General features: G+C 38.8%; 1 protein-coding gene across 1 annotated transcript in view; it reads right to left on the bottom strand.

Moving 5' to 3' along the window:
• rsrc1 (arginine/serine-rich coiled-coil 1) overlaps window positions 1-19,510 on the bottom strand; it is a 272,809-nt gene that overhangs the window by 57,330 nt on the left and 195,969 nt on the right. The window contains exon 11 of the mRNA XM_055645333.1: window positions 460-522. Coding sequence (XP_055501308.1) covers window positions 460-522 — 63 coding nt within the window. The remainder of the gene's footprint in view (window positions 1-459; window positions 523-19,510) is intronic.

The following is a 19,510-nucleotide window of genomic DNA, read 5'->3' on the forward strand; positions in this document are numbered from 1 at the left end:
AAGGCTAGTATTTATTTTTAGCAAGATAGAAGCAATTATGATAGTGGCTAGCAAGATAGAAGCAGTTATGATAGTGGCTTTTAGATAGGCAAATTTATATGCTGTGACATGGATCGCATACAGGAAGATTCGACAAAAATATTGTGGGATGAAGGGCCTATTGCTATGGTGTACTGTTCTTTGCTAAATATTTCAGAGAATGCAACACAAAACTTAGTGTGTGACCATTTAATAACCTTAATATCTGCACATACAAAACAGGCTATTCATCTTTAAATAGTAGAGTACTTTGTTAATAGAAATCACCTGCCTCTCTGTAATTTTGGCATTAGATAAATGAGTAGTCATGTATCTCCCCAAATCTAAAGTCAACATCATCTTTAGAAAGGTGGGAAATAGCATTCCATAAAATTCGCTTTAAAAGTGTGAATGCTCTTTAGCTAAAGCAAATTTCTTTACCTTGCTCTTTTTTGGCATCCTCCTCTTTTCTTTCCCTAGCTTTTAGGACTTCATCGGCTTTTGCTGAAATGAAAAGCATGAATGATTTAGAAAATCTTAAAATGTATTCATTTTCAAACTCTAATTATCAAATAAACATTTTATGTTTTGACCGATTATTAAAATTAAATTTTAATCATATAAACCAAATCTATTCAGTCCATTTACAAAAAGAAACAAAGATGGTCAATTTATTTAATTTCCCAAAGAAAAATTTTAAACTTTCTTCTGATACTTCTACGGCAAATCAATTCAAATCTCAGAACTGGTCTCCAGTAATCGCTCAGGATTAAGGGACTCGCTTCTATCCCAGTTCTGTGGTTTCTGAAGAGGCTAATATGAGATTCTCAGAGGCTCCCACAGATGGGGCAGAGGTGCCTGGTGGGTCCATCTGTGATATAGTTTATCAGATGGTGTTTAAATTGGGCTTCTGTGTGCTACCAATGTATGGTCTCAATGTTCTTGGTGCTGTCCAAAAATGTTATTTCTTCATTTTGAGTGCTCATGGACTTAAGAATCAATGGGACTGTTGCATCTTCCCAAGGAGGGTTTGAGAACTTACATGAATTTTTACTCTCTGTTCACGAGACAAACTCGTGAGAGCTCAATTTTGAGTTTCTGTTATCAGGTACATAAACAACATCGTCTGCTAAAAAGAGCCAAATAATGCAATTGGGGCTTCAATTCTGGAGGGCCTGACCTGGGAAAGAACACTAATGTTGGTTAGTTTACCCAATGGATTTGAAGGATTTGGTGTAGACAGCTGTGGTGTTATCTCTTCAATGCCTCGGAGTGCCTGCTGTAGATAATGTAGTACAGTGATGAGAGAGACAGATGTGAAATGCATTTGGTCTTTTAGCTCCGCACATTCTGTGGTTGTGGCTGAACTTTACAATATTTTGTACTTTAGTGCTGCACTATAAGAGAGCATGCATATACTCAAATTTCTTGCCTGTACACATTGGGTATGCAAGCAAAGAATTTCACTGTGCCTAGTCACATGTGCCAATAAAGTATTCTATTCCATTCCATTCCATTTTTATACAATGGCATACAAAGTTAATTAAACATAATACTTCTTGATTTCGATTATGCTGTCTGCAAGAATTCTTTAATGCAAATGGCAGCTCAACCTTTGGAGAGGGGGAAATTCTCAATAGATATTTGAGCGTTCTTCTCGTAAAGAGCACCACTGCCTGCAAATTCTGTGACTTAATTCTATTCTAGTTTCACTGGGTGTGCCTGCCCTTGGTTATGCCAGTCACACATCCTTTCCACTAATATATTCAAGATTCTTAATGTGCTTCACATTGACTGAAATTATCTCTTTGACATTATCTGTTCAACTGTTTAATTTTGCTTTCTTCTTGACACTATTAAATGCCTGCTTTGAATTCTGAAACCAAGGGAAATCTGCAATCCCCCACCACCATACACACAATGTCGCTACTACAGATTCCACACTGTAACGTTGAAGGCATCTACATACAACACACTAGCTATCCGCAGAAACTTGTTATTAAGAACTGTTTGTTTTTCAATTTTGATAGAAACAGACAAATATAATCTTGCATAGTTTGACGTAAAAATGTATGCTGACACATTCCAGAGAGACTTATGCATACAATTATACATTCATTTAAATAGCCAAAGATGCCACACCCAAGAGAAGGTTTGACTGGTCGATCAACTGGCCAAACCCCTATGTGGGCAGGCGGAGCAGATGGGTCAAGCCTTAAAGGCATACACCAAACGGCAACTAGCACAAGGCTACAGGGTTTAACATAACACAGTCACAGGTTACTGGTCACAGTAACTAAGGCAGGGGTCAGCAACCTACGGCCCCCGGGCCGAATGTGGCCCCGTAACCCGAAATCATCCGGCCCACAGGCGGATTATTTTCCTGTAATCATACGGCCCTCCTCCATTGTCAGAGTAAGGTCCAGTGCAAATTGGAGGAACAGCACCTCATATTTTGCTTGGGTAGCTTACACCCCAGCGGTATGACTTCTTTAAATAGCCCCTGCTTTCCCTCTCTCTCCATCCCTTTCTCCTTCCCACCATCTTACTGTCTCCGACTACATTCTTTCTCTGTCCCGCCCACTCCCCCTGACATCAGTCTGAAGAAGGGTCTCGGCCCTAAACGTCACCCATTCCTTCTCTCCAGAGATGCTGCCTGTCCCGCTGAGTTACTCCAGCATTTTGTGTCCACCTTCAATTGTGTCCAGCAGCTGCAGTTCTTTCCTACACCTAAATATTGATACTTTATAACTTTTAATCTTACAGGAGGAAATATGGATCAATGGGCATTTCTGTAAAATTAATCAGTCTGTTCTTCTAACAAAAAAAGGCAAATAATTGTCTTATAATTCCATTTAATTGATTAGTTTGAAAACCATTCAACATTATAAAATATAGGAAACTCAAACAGCGGGACACATGGGGTTTCATGGAGCCTGCTGTCGTTTTGTACATATGTTAACTCCACATTGGAAAGGACATGGAGTTCACAAATTAGCAGGTTGAATTTTAGAGACTATCTTGGGCAAACTTTTCAAGAGGGAGTTAGATTTAGTTCTTAGGGCTAAAGGAATCAAGGGATATGGGGAGAAAGCAGGAACAGAGTACTGATTTTAGATTTTTTAATTTAAACTCTCAAAGATCAGTCTTTCTTGTATAAAACTATTAAGATGATTTTTGTTTTGGTCCTATAATCTTCCCGCAGCAAAGTCTTGAAAGATTTGTGCTCAATTCTAAGAATCCAACAGGAGAAACCTGGAGGGTTGGCACCTAATAAGATGGAAGTAATAACTGCTGACAACATTATTTATGCTGGTCCAACTAATAAAGAGTGTTACACAATGATGATAACACTCTCGAAATGTGAAAGAAACAATACTTGAAGGTTGAATAATGTACTGTAATAGCAATAATAAATTTAAGACCAGAGCAAACTTTAATATTAAATAAAGGAGGAAGCCTCTTTCCCAAACTAATTTTCTTACATCTTTTCCACAGATATGTATTTGGTCATATTTACTTTTATCACACAATCCATGGTACAGTTTTGAAAACTGTTTTAAAATACTACAACACAGATATTAGAAAAAGATTAGCATACACTGCCAAGAAACTAGAGGTTATCAATAAACATTGCAGATTAATTAAATTTCTGTTGCAGCATATCATTTGTTTCAATACATAAATGTCTCCAGGGAACCATTTCCCTTTATTGCTAAACCATTGGTGAGTGAACCATGTGCAAAGAAATCTTGAGAAATAATCTTTCATAATAGTTGCTAACACAGCCAAGCTATTTGTTATGATAATTAGATAAACATTTGCTAATATCATTGATGATTTTGCCACACCAAGTTTTGTTACTTGAATCATGACAAAAAATGATTTGTCTTTCATTTACTACAAAAGTGTTTGATACAAATTATTTTATCCCCAATGTGTGTAAAATATCACTTGAAAAATCCAAATTTACTGACGTTGATACCTTTGTTGTAAACAAATAAAGCTTAATTTTATTGTAAGAAATTGTTAATGTAGTTTAAATCCAAGTCCCCAACCTTTCTCACAATTCAAATATATTTAATTAGTTTATCGAAACAATCATTTAGAATGGTAAAGATCTGCACTTCATATACACTTCATTCTGACTGTCAGAAAAGGAAGATAATAGAACTTCCATTTAAATTCAATTTTGGCTATAAGTGTAATTGTAAATAAACCCCCTTGAGTCATGTAAAACGTTTGGCTAATGTTTCATTCAAATTATCCAGCTGCAAAACACATTCAGCACTTCACAAAAATCTTCAAAATGTATTAGCAGTACTCATTAGACTGAAATTTAATAACACAAACATCACGTGGATTTCAAGATTCCCCCATTAACAGCAAAAGATTGATGGCTCTTGCACTCCAGAGAAACCAACTGGGCACAATTTAGATTCAAGCAACTAATGTGCATGAGTTTGATTTATCTGTTGTACTTCACAAGTTTTGTCTTTATAGTGGTATTTTATTGTTCTTCAGGATGATCAATTTATCAGAATTCTGAGGTGGTGTGGGGTTAGGGGGTGTAGAAATGTTATTCTCGAGAAGTTTTTCACGTACTTTCCACTCCGCATTCAACATATGTTTTGCTTCAGTCTTAATTCATATTGCTCTAAAAATGACTGCACATCATTTGCACATCGAGTGACGATGGGTGAAAGGGGAAGTTACAACAATACAAGGTTACTCAACTTTGGAAGCAGAGCATTTTAATCGTCAAGTGAGGGTAACCTTTATATATAAGAGGCATCTGGACACATACCTGAATGAGCAACTTATAAAGGGATTACTGCATACGTGTGATTACATAGAAACATAGAAATTAGGTGCAGGAGTAGGCCATTGGGCCCTTCGAGCCTGCACCATTCGCCATTCAATATGATCATGGCTGATCATCCAACTCAGTATCCCATCCCTGCCTTCTCTCCATACCCCTTGATCCCTTTAGCCACAAGGGCCACATCTAACTCCCTCTTAAATATAGCCAATGAACTGGCCTCAACTAACTCTGTGGCAGAGAATTCCAGAGATTCACCACTCTCTGTGTAAAAAATGATTTTCTCATCTCGGTCCTAAAAGACTTCCCTCTTATCCTTAAAATGTGACCCCTAGTTCTGGACTTCCCCAACATCGGGAATAATCTTCCTGCATCTAGCCTGTCCAACCCCTTAAGAATTTTGTAATTTTCTATAAGGTCCCCGCTCAATTTTCTGAATTCCAGCGTGTACAAGCCAAGTCTATCCAGTCTTTCTTCCTATGAAAGTCCTGCCATCCCAGGAATCAGTCTGGTGAACCTTCTCTGTACTCCCTCTATGGCAAGAATGTCTTTCCTCAGATTTGGAGACCAAAACTGTACGCAAATGAGCCTGTACGCAATACTCCAGGTGTGGTCTCACCAAAACCCTGTACAACTGCATTAGTATTGATAAGCATGATGTTCGGCATAGATGCAGTGGGCTGAAGGGCTTGCTTCTATGCTGTACAACTTTCTTCCCATAACAAATAAGCAGCACAATTATGTGCAGTATAAGTTAATTTTGGACACAAAATAGACAAACCTTCCAGCTGTTAAACTGAAACAGTAATTTTTTTTGGCATCTTAGCCATCAGAGTTCACATATTGTCAGGTTTGTTTTTTGATTAGATGTTTTTTACAGTCATCAATATATGATACACTGTTTTTGCCCACAAGACTGAATCTATTAACAGGAAAGTGCCAGAAAAAAAACTGTAATTAGTTTTAGTTTTGCCTTATGTTGCAATGTTGTTGAATTCACTTAAATAGAAGTAAACCTACATGAGCAAGCTGCATGCGAATAAGAGGATTATGATGTGGCGGAGGACAATCACCTGTCCACAGATATCTAGGAGAGGGAAAAAACCTAGACAGACAATCTTGGATGCCTGTGGGCAATCTCAGCCAGCCCATCTTATAATTAGAATTGCTGGCGGACCTGCGATAAAATGCCATATTTACTCACCACCATAACATCAGGTTACTTAAAAATAGTGAATGATGTACTCAAGAAAAACTTATGTCTCAAAATCTCAAAATACCTGGACCCAGAAGGTTACTCAAATGTTTTTTGTTGGTTATATTTGACTCACGTTTGTGTAGTTAGTATGTGCTTTACAACATTTGGGATAAATGTTTTAAAATATTGGGCCCAGATCATGTCACAATGGAGCACTCTGCAGTGAGAGACATTTTATAGAGACATTATTGTGAATAATCCAGCTCAAAATGTACTGCATTGTAACATGCTGGATGTGCAATCTGACTGTTGTGTGGTCCGTACAATGGTGCATCATGGCCCTGAGTGATAGAAACAGTAAATTATTTCTCCTGTCAATGATATTCAAGGATAGAGGAGGAATGAGGAAAAGCATGGTGTGGTTTAGAGTAGGTGCATTAGAGATAAATCAGCTGCAAGATGAAAGATTTGGTACAGTAAAGAGATTAAATGGAAAAGTAATAACAATAATTTAATGGTGTAGAGTTTTTATTATTTGGGAAGTGTTTAATAAGCGTATGTTTCTAATCAAGCTCATTTGCTTATCATTGAACATTAACTCTGCCATAAACCAATGGTACCAGACAGCATTGCAAAACATTTTTTTCTAAAATCTGTTTAAACGATATAATAATCGATTAAAAAATGATGACTGGTATAGTTTGATTAACAGGTAAAAATAGCTTTTTTAAAATCATTTTTCACCTGTTAATCAAACTAAGTAATTTAGGATTTAAGATAAAGACTGTTTGCTAGTTACGTCAATGTCAATATCCTCTACATAATTTAAGAGAAATATGTACTCAACAATTTCTGATGCATTTTTTATAATGCCCTTATCAGTTCTAACTTCACGTGGCAAGTTTTAAGAGTCATTCACGTGTAAATGCACAAGCTCATTAAAAGAGGGGGCAAAGAATGAGATGCTGTTTCTTATTAAAAAAAACTGAATTGCAGTGGATGCAATTCAGTTGGTGATTTTGGGAGATTCACAGGCTATCTCTCCTAATACCCTGAACTTTTTTTTGCTAATTTCAATGTTAATTGCAAACATATTTGCACAATGAGATCTGGTGCATTGTGAAATGAATGGATGAAAAACTCCCATCATTCCAAACAATAAACTCAGCTATGAAAATAAAATATGAACTTAAATCCAAAATAGAATTCTGGACACCACTTTTTAAAGAGGGAATTTTAAACTTTGGAGAGGGCACAGAACTGAATGGGCCCAGGAATGAAACATTACATTTTTGGGTTCAGATTGAAAAAGCCAATTGTTGTTTTTAGCACCATGGGGATGTAATATATATAAAATAATGGTGGTTAGATGGCGTAAATGAAGATAAATTGTTTCTAATGATTTGTGTCAATATATAAACCACACATTTAAGGCAATCGACAAAAGGACAAGGGGAAAAAAAAGAATTTGTACAACAAAAGGTTAGCTTTTGCCATCATTAGCAATATGGTGGAATTAGACTGAATGGTCGCCTTTAAATACAATTTACTCAATGCACAAAGAAGAAAATAATGCTGAGATGTGGGAAAAGAAACAGAAAGTGATACTAAAGAGCCTGTCCCACTTACGCGACTTTTCAGCAAACTGTCTGCGACCTTCAAGCTCGGGGGCACTCGCCTGAAAAACGGCGAGCCGGAATGACTGTCAGCACGGAACACACACATCGCAAAGGCGGGGGCCAGGGAAAGCAGGGGAGTGCCGTCTGAAATTCACACGGTGCAAAGCCAAGGTGAGATCCGCAATGAACAAGAAGACTGTCAGCACAGTGTATGGTAAGTCCTTTAAAAGAGTGGGGGGGGGGGGGGAGAGAAGGGGGGAGAAGGAGGGGAGGCACTTTTAAGAAGCCAGACAACTTTTAATAAGCCAGCGATACACAGCTGTGAAGTTTAGCAGGCATTTAACATTACCGGTTGGTTTTCCTTGGTTCTGAAAATTCGTGCTTACGTTATTTTTTCCCAATGAGCCAATTAAAATGCCCGGTCAGCAAAGGAGATTAACTACATCTACCTCGACTACCTACAACGACATGGCGACCCCACTACCACTGCACTACGAGCTCAAAAGTATCGATTTTCTCCCTGCCGACCAATTTTTGGTCGCAGAAAATCTTTCAACTTGTTGAAAAAATTTCTGCGACCAAACTGAGGCTGCGAGTAGTAACCACTATGGGGGAACTACTCTCGACCATGAAGAAGACTTACCAGAGACCACCTACAACCATGTGTCGACCATGCTGCGAGCTTGTGGCAAGCGCAGACTCTCCCAAACTCACCAATAAGATCGCCATAGTGAGACAAACCCTTATCTGACCAGCTCCTTCCAACTGCTGTTGCAGTTACAACAGACATGTGTGTGTGCTGTGTTATTCTATGAAATTTCAATGAGTTTCCTTCTCAATCATTCTACAAACACAAAGTGGGAGAGGAAGGAGTGATTAATTGTTGTTTAATTCCATACACCAGACTTCCCCAGTTTTTTTTGAGTTGATTCAAAATCAGATCAAATTGAGCTGATACTGAACATGAAGGAATGTGGAATTTCAATCCCATGTCCAGATTTGGAATTTTGACAGCACTCCTGAATTCCAGGAGTTACCAAGCTCATGTTCAATTTTTATTTGTTTTTAATTTTTTTTTTCAGAATCACAACTTAAAAAGAAAAAGTGTTATTGAAATTAATACTGCAAACTAAGCGAGGTTAAAGTAATCTTTAAAATAACAGCTTGAATTTAAAATGTTTGAATAACAGTTTGTTGAAATAATCTTTAAAATAACAGATATAACTTCCAAATCTGAAAGTTACACTGCGAAAAGTATGTTGCTTATAGGCTTTACTTTATGAAATCCTAATGAATCTTTTAACAAAAACATCTAATTCATATTTTTTATATTGAGGGCGAATTCACCCAAAATGTTGATGAAAAGTTTGTTCACACTGAGCAAGAGATGCTGTTGAATGAATATGTGCAACAGTAAGTTCATTAGAGTTTATCATCAAAATGAGATGGTGATACAAACTCAATAAATCAATGATTTAATAATAGACAATGGGCAGCTCTGTATTCCATGAGTGGCTAGGGAGGGAAGTGGAGTCACCATAAGGATTAAAATAATTAGCAAGATATCAATAAACATTCTCGTTTTTGTAAGGACATTTTCTGCAGATTAGACTTTAAAAATGGAACAAAAAATATTTTGGAATACAGTTAATTGTAATTGTAATTGTAATTGTAAATCTTTATTGTCATTTCCTGAGTATTCACATACCCAGAGGAAACAAAAAAACGTTGCTCAACCAGTGTCCATTCAGTTTGCATTAAAAAATAAATAGGAATTAAAATTAAAAAAATACATGTCATGAACAAATTTAACACTCTACTAAACATTCAACAGCCGTTCCGACCGGCAGCGGAAATTGTATAATTTCAGATTATACAATTAACAGTTCTATTTAAGATGACAAGAAACATTGTAACATATTTAAATATCTTCCTGGCTTTCATAGTTGTAATGCATTGCAGTCTGTCATTTATTTTGTTATTAAGTGACTGTTATATCTACTTAAAACATCAATGGAAGATAATATTTCCATGGCTTGGAGAGTCTACTTTTTAAATTATCTTAAAATACAGATGTGCATGTATGAAAATAGCAAGAGAAATAAATGCTGTGCAGGAATGGAGGGAGGGAAAGTGAAAAATACAAGTTGGTATTGTAAGCTTTTGGTATCATGACGAGAGATTTTAACGTTCAAGATATTGTTTCAATTCATATTGTGAAATGTGTTTAAGTAAATGAGTGTTCAGTTACTTTAACCCTGTGATTTTTCTTCTAACAAATTTTAAAATACATTTACTTTTAGAATAATCCTATATATTATTTGAGTACACAGAAGCAAACAGGCAGTATGGAAAGTAGACAAAAAAATGCTGGAGAAACTCAGCGGGTGAGGCAGAATATATGGATAGAAGGAATAGGCGGTGTTTCGGGTCGAAACCCTTCTTCAGACTGATGTCGGGGGGAAAAGAAAGGATGTAGGAGGAGAGTAGGACTTTGAGAGAACTGAGAAGGGGGAGGGGAAGGAGGGAGGAAGCAAGGCTATCTAAGATTAGAGAAGTCAATGTTCATACCGCCGGGGTGTACACTACCCGAGCGAAATATGAGGTGCTGTTGGAAATGTTCTCATCGCTCTGCTACTCTTTGAAAGAAAAAAAATTAAACGTATTCTGTTTTCTATTCTTGCACAGGAGTTCTGCTGTAATCTTCAGGGGTAAATTATTTAAGTTAATGTTTATTTAATATTTGGATTGATTCTTTTAAGAAAATGATTTGCCTAATGCCCCTGTCACACTTAGGAAACCTGAACGGAAACCTCTGGAGACTTTGCGCCCCACCCAAGGTATCCTTGCGGTTCCCGGAGGTTGCAGGTGGTGGAAGCAGGTAGGGAGACTGACAAAAACCTCCGGGAACTGCACGGAAACCTTGGGTGGGGCGCAAAGTCTCCAGAGGTTTCCGTTCAGGTTCCCTAAGTGGGACAGGGACATAATAATTGTTTCCATTTCTTTCCTGTTACTGTACAGTTGTCAAATTTCAGTTTAAGTTTCCTTTACTATGATGTTGCTATTAAATAATACACCATTATATGTGGTGTGATTACAACTTACAAGTGCATGTGCTATTTTATTGACACTACAAACAGCAAAACACAATTCCAAAATTGTGTTACAGGGAACAAAATTCCTATAAATTCAAGCAAATAATTTCAATGACATTACTTAATTTTGTGAGGGACAGATTCCCGATCAGAGGAATAATAATCCTAATTGCACACAGCAAAACAATCATTTAAAATATTTTGACCTGATGCTAAGGCCTGATCCTGACTGGCCAATATCCTGAGTATTATTCTTGGTGCTGTATTCAGGTTATTTAATTGTATGAATATCAAAACAACCTAATCATCCACAAAGATCAAACTTAGATCGTATGGCATCCAGGGAGAGCGAGCCTACTGGATAGAGAATTGGTTGCATGGAAGGAATCAGAGCAAGATGGAAGGAAGATGGTGTAAGGTTGTTTTTCAGACTGGAGGCCTGTGAGGAGTGGTGTGCCTCTGGAATTGGTGCTGTGCCCATTGCTGTTTGTGTTTTATATCAACAATTTGGATGAGAAAGTACTTGGCATGATTAGTAAGTTTGCAGATGACACGAAGGTGTGTGGCATTTTAGCAAGTGAAGATGGTTGATCAGTTGGGCAGGTGAGCTGAGGATTGGTTAGTAAAGTTTAATGCAGATATGTGCGAGGCATTTCTGGAAGTCAAACCAGGCCAGGACCCTCAAGGTGAATGCCAGGGCTCTGGGGAGTGTTGTTTAGTAGAGGGTTCTAGGAGTGCAGGTACAGAGTTCCTTGAAAATGGTGTCACAGGTAGATAGGGTGGTCAAGATGGCTTTTGGCATATTGGTCTTTATTAGTCAGAGTATTGAGTATATAAGTTGGGAGGTTATGTTATAGTTGCACAAGGCATTGGTGAAGCCACATTTGGTATTGTATTCAGTTTGGTCACCCTGTTATAAGAAAGATGTTGCTTAGCTGGAAGATTTGCTTAGAGAGAAGATTAATGAGGATGTTGCCAGGACTCAGGGGCCTGAGCTGTAGGGAGAGGTTGAGCAGGCTAGGACTTTATTCCTTGGAGAGCAGGAGGATGAGGAGTGATATAATAGAGATGTACAAGATTATGAGGGGACAGATTGGGTGAATGCACAGAGGCTTTTACCCAACGTAGTGGAATCAAGAACGAGAAGACATAGGTTTAAGAGAGGAAAGATTTAATGGAACGAGCTGCCAGGGGAGGTGGTTGAGGCAGGTACCATGACAACATTTAAAAGACATTTGGACAAATAGATAGGAAAGGTTTAGAAGATGAGCCAAATACAGGCAGGTTGAACATATAGATGGGAGCATCTTGGGCAGCGTGGGCAAATTGGGCCTGAGGGCCTTGTTCGATGCTGTGTGACTCTACAGTGTACAATGTCCTTGGTACTTGAACAAATACTCTCTGGACTTTCTATGCCAATGCCCTACAAATTGTCTTAGCACTTTGGTGTTAATTATTCATACATGACCAAACATTGCTTTCTTAATTGTTGCATATTGTTGAGGGTTGTCCTGTCATTCAACTCAGAAATCATCTAACAGTATCAAAGTCAACAAACAAAGAGGTTATCATTGTCTCTGTGGATATGCATACATTAAATAAATTATCTTCACGATGGAATGTAATACATAGCTGCGTCAAGCCTTCATCAGCCTTGAGTCATGACCTATATTGCCCGAAAGACAATTCAGGAAAATTATTCCAATCCCGTAACATCACAGGAAGTTAAAGCTGATGCTGAAGTCGGATGGGAATTACACCACCGAATGCATGACATGGTAACTATGGTTGAAGAGTCATTTTGCACAGAACTTGCCTGTGCTAACTAAGATGCTGCATCTGCACTAGCACCACCTGCTGCATTTGGCCCATATCCCTTTAAACTTATCCTATCCGTGTACCTGTCCACATGTCTTGTAAAAGATGGTATAGCAGCTGCCTCATCTACCTCCTTTGGCAGCTGGTTCCATATACCCAGCACCCTCTGTGAAAACTATCAGACGACCTTTTTAAAGCAATTTACTCACATAAAAGGCTCAGAATCCTTGCATCGGAGCTATTTGATAATTTCACCTAATTTCATAATACCCTTCAGTTCTCTAACATGTATCTCCATTGTTGTTGATTCATTGTTTCAAATATCTCAACTGAGTCATTCTAACACAATGTGGAGCACTCAATTTTTGAAGGAACAAAACAAATTTGAAAAGTCTGAACCATGAATACTGATGATTTATGCAGTGTGATAGATTTCTGTCAAATGCTGTACTTCGAGCAAAAAATTATCTTTAACAAATAATTAGATAAGGCATGCATCTAAGTTTTTAGCCATGATATTGTCTCAGTGTTTTAATCTGTTTATGTTTGGTATTTTTCACTATCTTCTTTAAAATAATGCACAATATATCAAATGTTTTACCAAACCGCAGTATTTATTTTCAGCAAATCTTCTTTTGAATTGAAATATGAATTTGCACTAAAATCCAGTTCCTTCAATTTGAGCTTCAATCTTATATGTTATAGCTAAGTTCTGTCAGTGGGTGGCAGGCACAGCACAATTTTATTACATTTTCAGCTTATTTGGGATTTTTAAATCTCAATTAATTGAAAACTTTGTCGGCAGACTTTTTATAAGGTTTTCTTAAAATGTGTTTATGCTTGACAATTATTCAAAGAACTCTCTCCCATTGGTAACATTATAAATAAAACTGTTTCAAAGCAAAACAAATGGAAGTTGTGCATTGTGGAAGGAATGGAAACTGTTGATCATATCATGTATTTATTACCACTTTACTGTTAAAATACATCCTAATATTAACAATCGATTGTAATTTAATTCATGTGTTGGAAGGAACTGCAGATGCTGGTTTAAACCAAAAATAGACACCATTCCTGGCCTCACACTTATTTCACCACTAACATTGCGAAGAAGGTACAGGAGCCTGAACACTGCAACGTCCAGGTTCAGGAACAGCTTCCTCCCTACAGCCATCAAGCTATTTAACACTACAACCTCATATAGGCTATGTTCCATCTGGGACATATGACAATAAAACACTCTTGACTCTTGAAAAGCTGGAATAACTCAGCAGGACAGGCAGCATCTCTGGAGAGAAGGAATGGGTGACGTTTCAGGGTCGAGACCCTTCTTAATGGATCTGAGGCTAGGTTGCTGTGGCTAACTCACCCAGGGGTATGAATGCATGAGAGGAAATTCACTCGCTGATTCAGAGCCGTGAATCTGAATCCCAACATTGCATCGAACAAATTTAAGTTCAACTACTTCAGTAAATCTTAAATTCACTTAAATACACCATATTGGTGCAAAACAAAAGGAATGGGTGACGTTTCGGGTTGAGACCCTTCTTCAGACTGGTTAGGGATAAGAGAAACAAGAGATAGAAGCGATGATGTAGAGAGATAAAGAACACAATGCAAAAAGGTAACGATGATAAAGGAAACAGGCCATTGTTAGCTGTTTGTTAGGTGAAAACGAGATGCTGGCGAGTCTTGGGTGGGGGAGGGGAGAGAGTGGGAATGCCGGGGCTACCTGAAGTTAGATAAATCAATAATCATACGAAGCTGCCCAAATAAAATATGAGATGCTGTTCCTCCAATTTGCATTTAGCCTCACTCTGACAATGGAGGAGACCTAGGACAGAAAGGTCAGTGTGGGAATGGGAAGAGAATTAAAGTGTTTAGCAACCGGGAGATCAGGTAGGTTCAAGATACAAGATACAAAATACAAGATACATTTAATTGTCACATGTGCCAGATGGCACAGTGAAATGAAATTCCCATACAGCCATACAATAAAAATAAAGAACACAACACACTATAGAATTTGACATAAAACATCCCCACACAGCAGAATCAAAGTTTCCCACTGTGTGGGAAGGCACCAAAGTCAGTCTCTTCCTCCACTGTTCCTTGTGGTCAGGGCCTCCCCAAGCCCTCCGCAGTTGCAGCTACGGGCGGCCCGATGTTTAGGACCAGGCGGACTGAGTGAAGGTGTTTAGCGAAACGATCGCCCAGTCTACGTTTGATCTTGCCGATGTATAACAGTCCACATCTTGAACAATGGATACAGTAGATGAGGTTAAAGGAGGTGCAAGTGAACCTCTGCCTAAACTGAAAGGACTGTTGGGGTTAGACACAAAAGCTGGAGTAACTCAACGGGACAGGCAGCATCTCTGGAGAGAAGGAATGGGTGACGTTTCGGGTCGAGACTCTTTGGGTCGGAGTCCCTGGACAGCCAAGGGAAGAGGTATGGGGACAGGTGTTACATCTTCTGCAGTTGCAGGGGAAGGTACCAGGGGAAGGGGTGGTTTGGGTGGGAAGGGATGAGTTAACCTGGGAGTTGCGAAGAGAATGGTCTCTGCGGAAGGCGGGAAGGGGTGGAGATGGGAAAATGTGGCTAGTGGTGGGATCCTGTGGGAGGTGGTGGAAATGGTGGTGGATTATGTGTTATATGCAATGGCTGATGGGGAGAAAAGTAAGGACCAGGGGGATTCTGTATGTTGCGACTAGAGAGAGGGGGAGCAAGGGCGGAGCTGCAGAGTACCGAGGAGACACGACTGAGGGCCTCATCTTTGATGGGAGAGGAGAACCCCTGTTCCCTAATGAATGAGGACACCTCGGATGTCCTGGTATGGAACACCTCATCTTGGGGGCAGATGCGGCGTAGACAGGGGAATTGGGAGTAGGGGGATAGAGTCTTTGCAGGAAGTGAGAAGAAGTGTAGTCGAGATAGTTGTGGGAGTCAGTGGGTTTGTAATGGCCGTCAGTCGATGGTCTATTTCCTGTGATGGAGACTGTGAGATCGAGAAGGGGAGGGAGGTATCGGGGATGGTCCAAGCAAGTTTGAGTGCGGAATGGAAATTGGTGGCGAAGTCGATGGGTGCAGGCGGTAGCACCGATGCAGTCGTCAATGTAACGGAGATAGAGTTCAGGGATAGGCCCAGTGTATGCCTGGAACAGGGATTGTTCAACGTACCCTACAAAGAGACAGGCATAGCTTGGGCCCATGCGGGTGCCCATAGCTATGCCTTGGACTTGTAGGGAGGAGTCGATGGAGATTACTTTAATTAACCTGCTGAGTAAATGTTTTACAAAGTATGTGAAGTGTTACAAGCAAAAAGATTTTACTTTGCACAAAAAAAATTCACTCAAATTATTAAGAAAATAAATTTTGCTCACACTTTGTCAGTAGGTGGCAATAAAACACTAGGCATTAAATACTATATACACCGGCTTCTAAAAGAATGGGAATTTAAATTTAGGTACTGTGCTCTTTTTTGAAACCACATCTGTTTGTTCAGTCAGCACATAAAGATCTTCATGAAATCATTGCTATCTGTTATCAAGATTGCAAAATTTTATAAATTGAAAACAAAATAAAAAGTTGGCCAACTGGGCAGCAATAAACTTGTTAGAAATGGTCCTGAAAGGATCCAAATGTATACAAATTAATAAAAAATCCAACTAACTTTAACATTGTGGCTGAAACTCAAAGTACAGAATAAACATGTGGTGCTTCACAGCAAAAAAAAATTAATATCATGTCACACATTTGGTCAAAGATGTTTTTTGAACTGAAGGAACAGCATAGAGAGGACGAGGCAAAGCCATAGAAAGATTTGAAAGAAAGGTTGAAAATGTTCGAATGGAAGGATTATTTTATTGGAAGCTGATAAAGTGCAGCAAGTCTGATGAAGGGTCTCGACCCAAAATGTTGCCTATTCCTTCTCTCCATAGATGCTGCCCCACCCGTTGAGTTTCTCCAGCATTTTTTGTCCACCTTCCATTTTTCCAGCATCTGTAGTTCTACCTTAATCATACTTTTTTTGTGGATGACCTCACATTTATGAAGGATAGAATGCAATGGGCTGGCTCACAGTAATTGATCCATCAAGAGGTAACAAAGGCCTGGTTTTAACAACAAATGACACTAAAATTGCACAAAGTCTAGCTCAGCTTCACACAATGAAGGGAAGAAGGATGGAACCAGTTTACATTGAGAGCAGTCTGTGACAGGAACTTCATCGAACATCCAGTGGGAGGAAATTTCTGCCAATGCAATCCTTAATGTTAATCAAGCAATCTGACAATTCAGAAGCAAGAATAGTATTGACAGAACTGGTAAATTCCTAGAGTGTGCCTCTGCCGACATATGTGAAATATACATTGTATTTTCCGATTAGATTGCCAAAGAAAGTATGTAATTCAGAAATAACTGGGCCAAGGTTAGTCCCATGGAAGCATGAAATTATATGAGCCTACATTGAGAACAGCAACTATTGCAGATCTTTCTGTAATCAGCCTCAGCGCAGAGGGAGAAGAGGAGGGAAGAGACTGCAGCCCTAAGATTTTTGCCTCCACCACAGTGAGGAGGTGTTTGGAGAACTCACTGTGGTGGATGTTAATTTGTGTTTATTGGTGTTTATTATTGTATTATTGTATGTATGACTGCAGGCACGAAATTTCGTTCAGACCGTAAGGTCTGAATGACAATAAAGGAATTCAATTCAATTCAATTCTCTGACAAATAAGAATGAAATGTCCAACACTAGAGGGCATAGCGCAAAGGTGAGAGAGGGAAAGTTTAATGGAGATGTGCAAGGCAATATCTTATAACACAAAGGGTGGTAGGGATTTGGAACGCATTGCCATGGGTGGTGGTGGAGGCAGATACTTTAGTGGCGTTCAAGAGGCTTTTGGAAAGGCACATGGAAATGCAGGGAATAGAGGGATATGAATCAATAGCAGGCAGAAGAGATTATTTCAGCGAGGCATCATGTTCGGCACAAACATTGTGGGCCGAAGGGCTAATTCCTGTGCAGTACTGTTCTATGTTCTATGTTTTTGAAAGCAAGTTTGTGAATTCAACCCAGCTGTACAAGGTGGACAGCCAGTGCCAAGTTAAGTCTATTTATTGTTATAGACATGAACATGTTAAGGTTAACTGAGCCAAAAAGAGCAAACTGGTTGAGAACAACATGGAAGAATAGCTCCAGAATATCACTTTTAACTTTTGATGTTAATTTGGAATCGTTGCAGGGTCAAAAATCTCATTAGAGGGGATTCAAATATATATAGTTCTGGGATTGGTTGGTACAATGAAGGACTTTGGAGACAAAGTAAGATTGGATATGACATGCACAATATGGGGTGGGATGGGAGCAGAGGTATAGATAACTCTAATGGTAAGGATATATATGTATATAATGCAGTTGAGTTTAATGTTTCTTCAGATATGTTTATATTTCAAATTACAGGGTACACTCGCAGAAATTGGGGAAATTTTATTTGCAAAGACAAAAATAAAGGATCAATTTTGTTCTGAGAAAATATTTTGTGATGTAAGTGGAGTGGTAACGAGAAAGAAGATTGCTAATATTATTAAGGTCATAGGGTTCATGAATTGAAGTTAGGTAGTTAGAGCAGAAAAGAGAGTGCTGGAGTAGCTCAGTGGGTGAAGCAGCATCTCAGAAGAACATGGATAGGCGACGTTTCAGACTGAAGAAGGGTCCTGACTCGAAATGTCACCTAACCATTTTCTCCAGAGATGCTGCTTCATCCGCTAAGCTACTCAATGGATGAATACTTTTCCCCAATTTCTTCATCGAGTGTGTCATGTAATTTGAAATATAAGCATATATATATACCTCTGCTCCCCATCCCATCTCATATTGTGTATGTCCTATCCAATCTTACTTTGTCTCCAAAGTCCTTTGTTGGCTTCATTGAGCACTCTGGCTCTTTTCTGCTCTATCGAACTTCAATTCCTGAATTCAATTATGTTGTAAACCAGTATCTGCAGTTCCTTGTTTCTACATTTGACTTAAGTAGTTAGTGATTGAGTAAGTGGTTGAAGAGTTAACAGAACAGGAGATGGGCATAATGAGCGAGATGGAGAGGGTGTGAGGGGCAATAGGTGAAAGACCAGTGAAACATGAGAGTCTACAACAAGGTCATGGCAACCTTAGACGTTTAGTCTTTAGGTGTAAATGCAAGGAACGGAAGCGGAAAAGGGTTCCCAAGATGATTGTCTCAACTTCAGCTAAAAAGAAGCCTGCATAAACACAAGTTCTTTGAGAAATATTTTCCAAAACTAATTTGAAACGCTCCATAAACTATCAATCACCATCAATTCAATTATATATGCAACACTGCAACAAACATAACTTTTCTGTCTCTTTCAAATGCTCTTTCGTGAATTAAGACTTGCACAGGGTGTAGTTAGTGATTAGAAAGATAACTAAGCTTGGTTCTTGACTTTTGCCTCATTTGACTTCATAATGCTATAGGGCATTCTATGCTCAAGAAGTAACCAGCAAAACATGGCACTACTGATTCGAAATCTGCCTGAAGTGCAAAATTGAAATGCTTGCATTTGCTGGTTTCAAAATCATTAATTGAAATATTGAAATATCATGCACAGCAATGGTGTTTCTGTCATTGCCAGAATGTAGTAGGACAGGTTGATCAGCCGTGATCACAATGAATGGCGGTGCTGGCTCGAAGGGTCGAATGGCCTCCTCCTGCACCTATTTTCTATGTTTCTATGTTTGCATAAAAGCAAATCCACTCGCTGATTCAGAGCCGTGAATCTGAATCCCAACATTGCATCGAACAAATTTAAGCTCAGCTACTTCAATAAATCTTAAATTCACTAAAGCCTAACCTTGTTAATGGTTGCATTGAAACTGCAAAACTGTTGTAAAACCCCTTTGGGCTTTAGATTTGTTTTGCACCA

Source organism: Leucoraja erinacea, chromosome 14, assembly GCF_028641065.1.
Source record: "Leucoraja erinacea ecotype New England chromosome 14, Leri_hhj_1, whole genome shotgun sequence".
NCBI lineage: Eukaryota > Metazoa > Chordata > Chondrichthyes > Rajiformes > Rajidae > Leucoraja > Leucoraja erinaceus.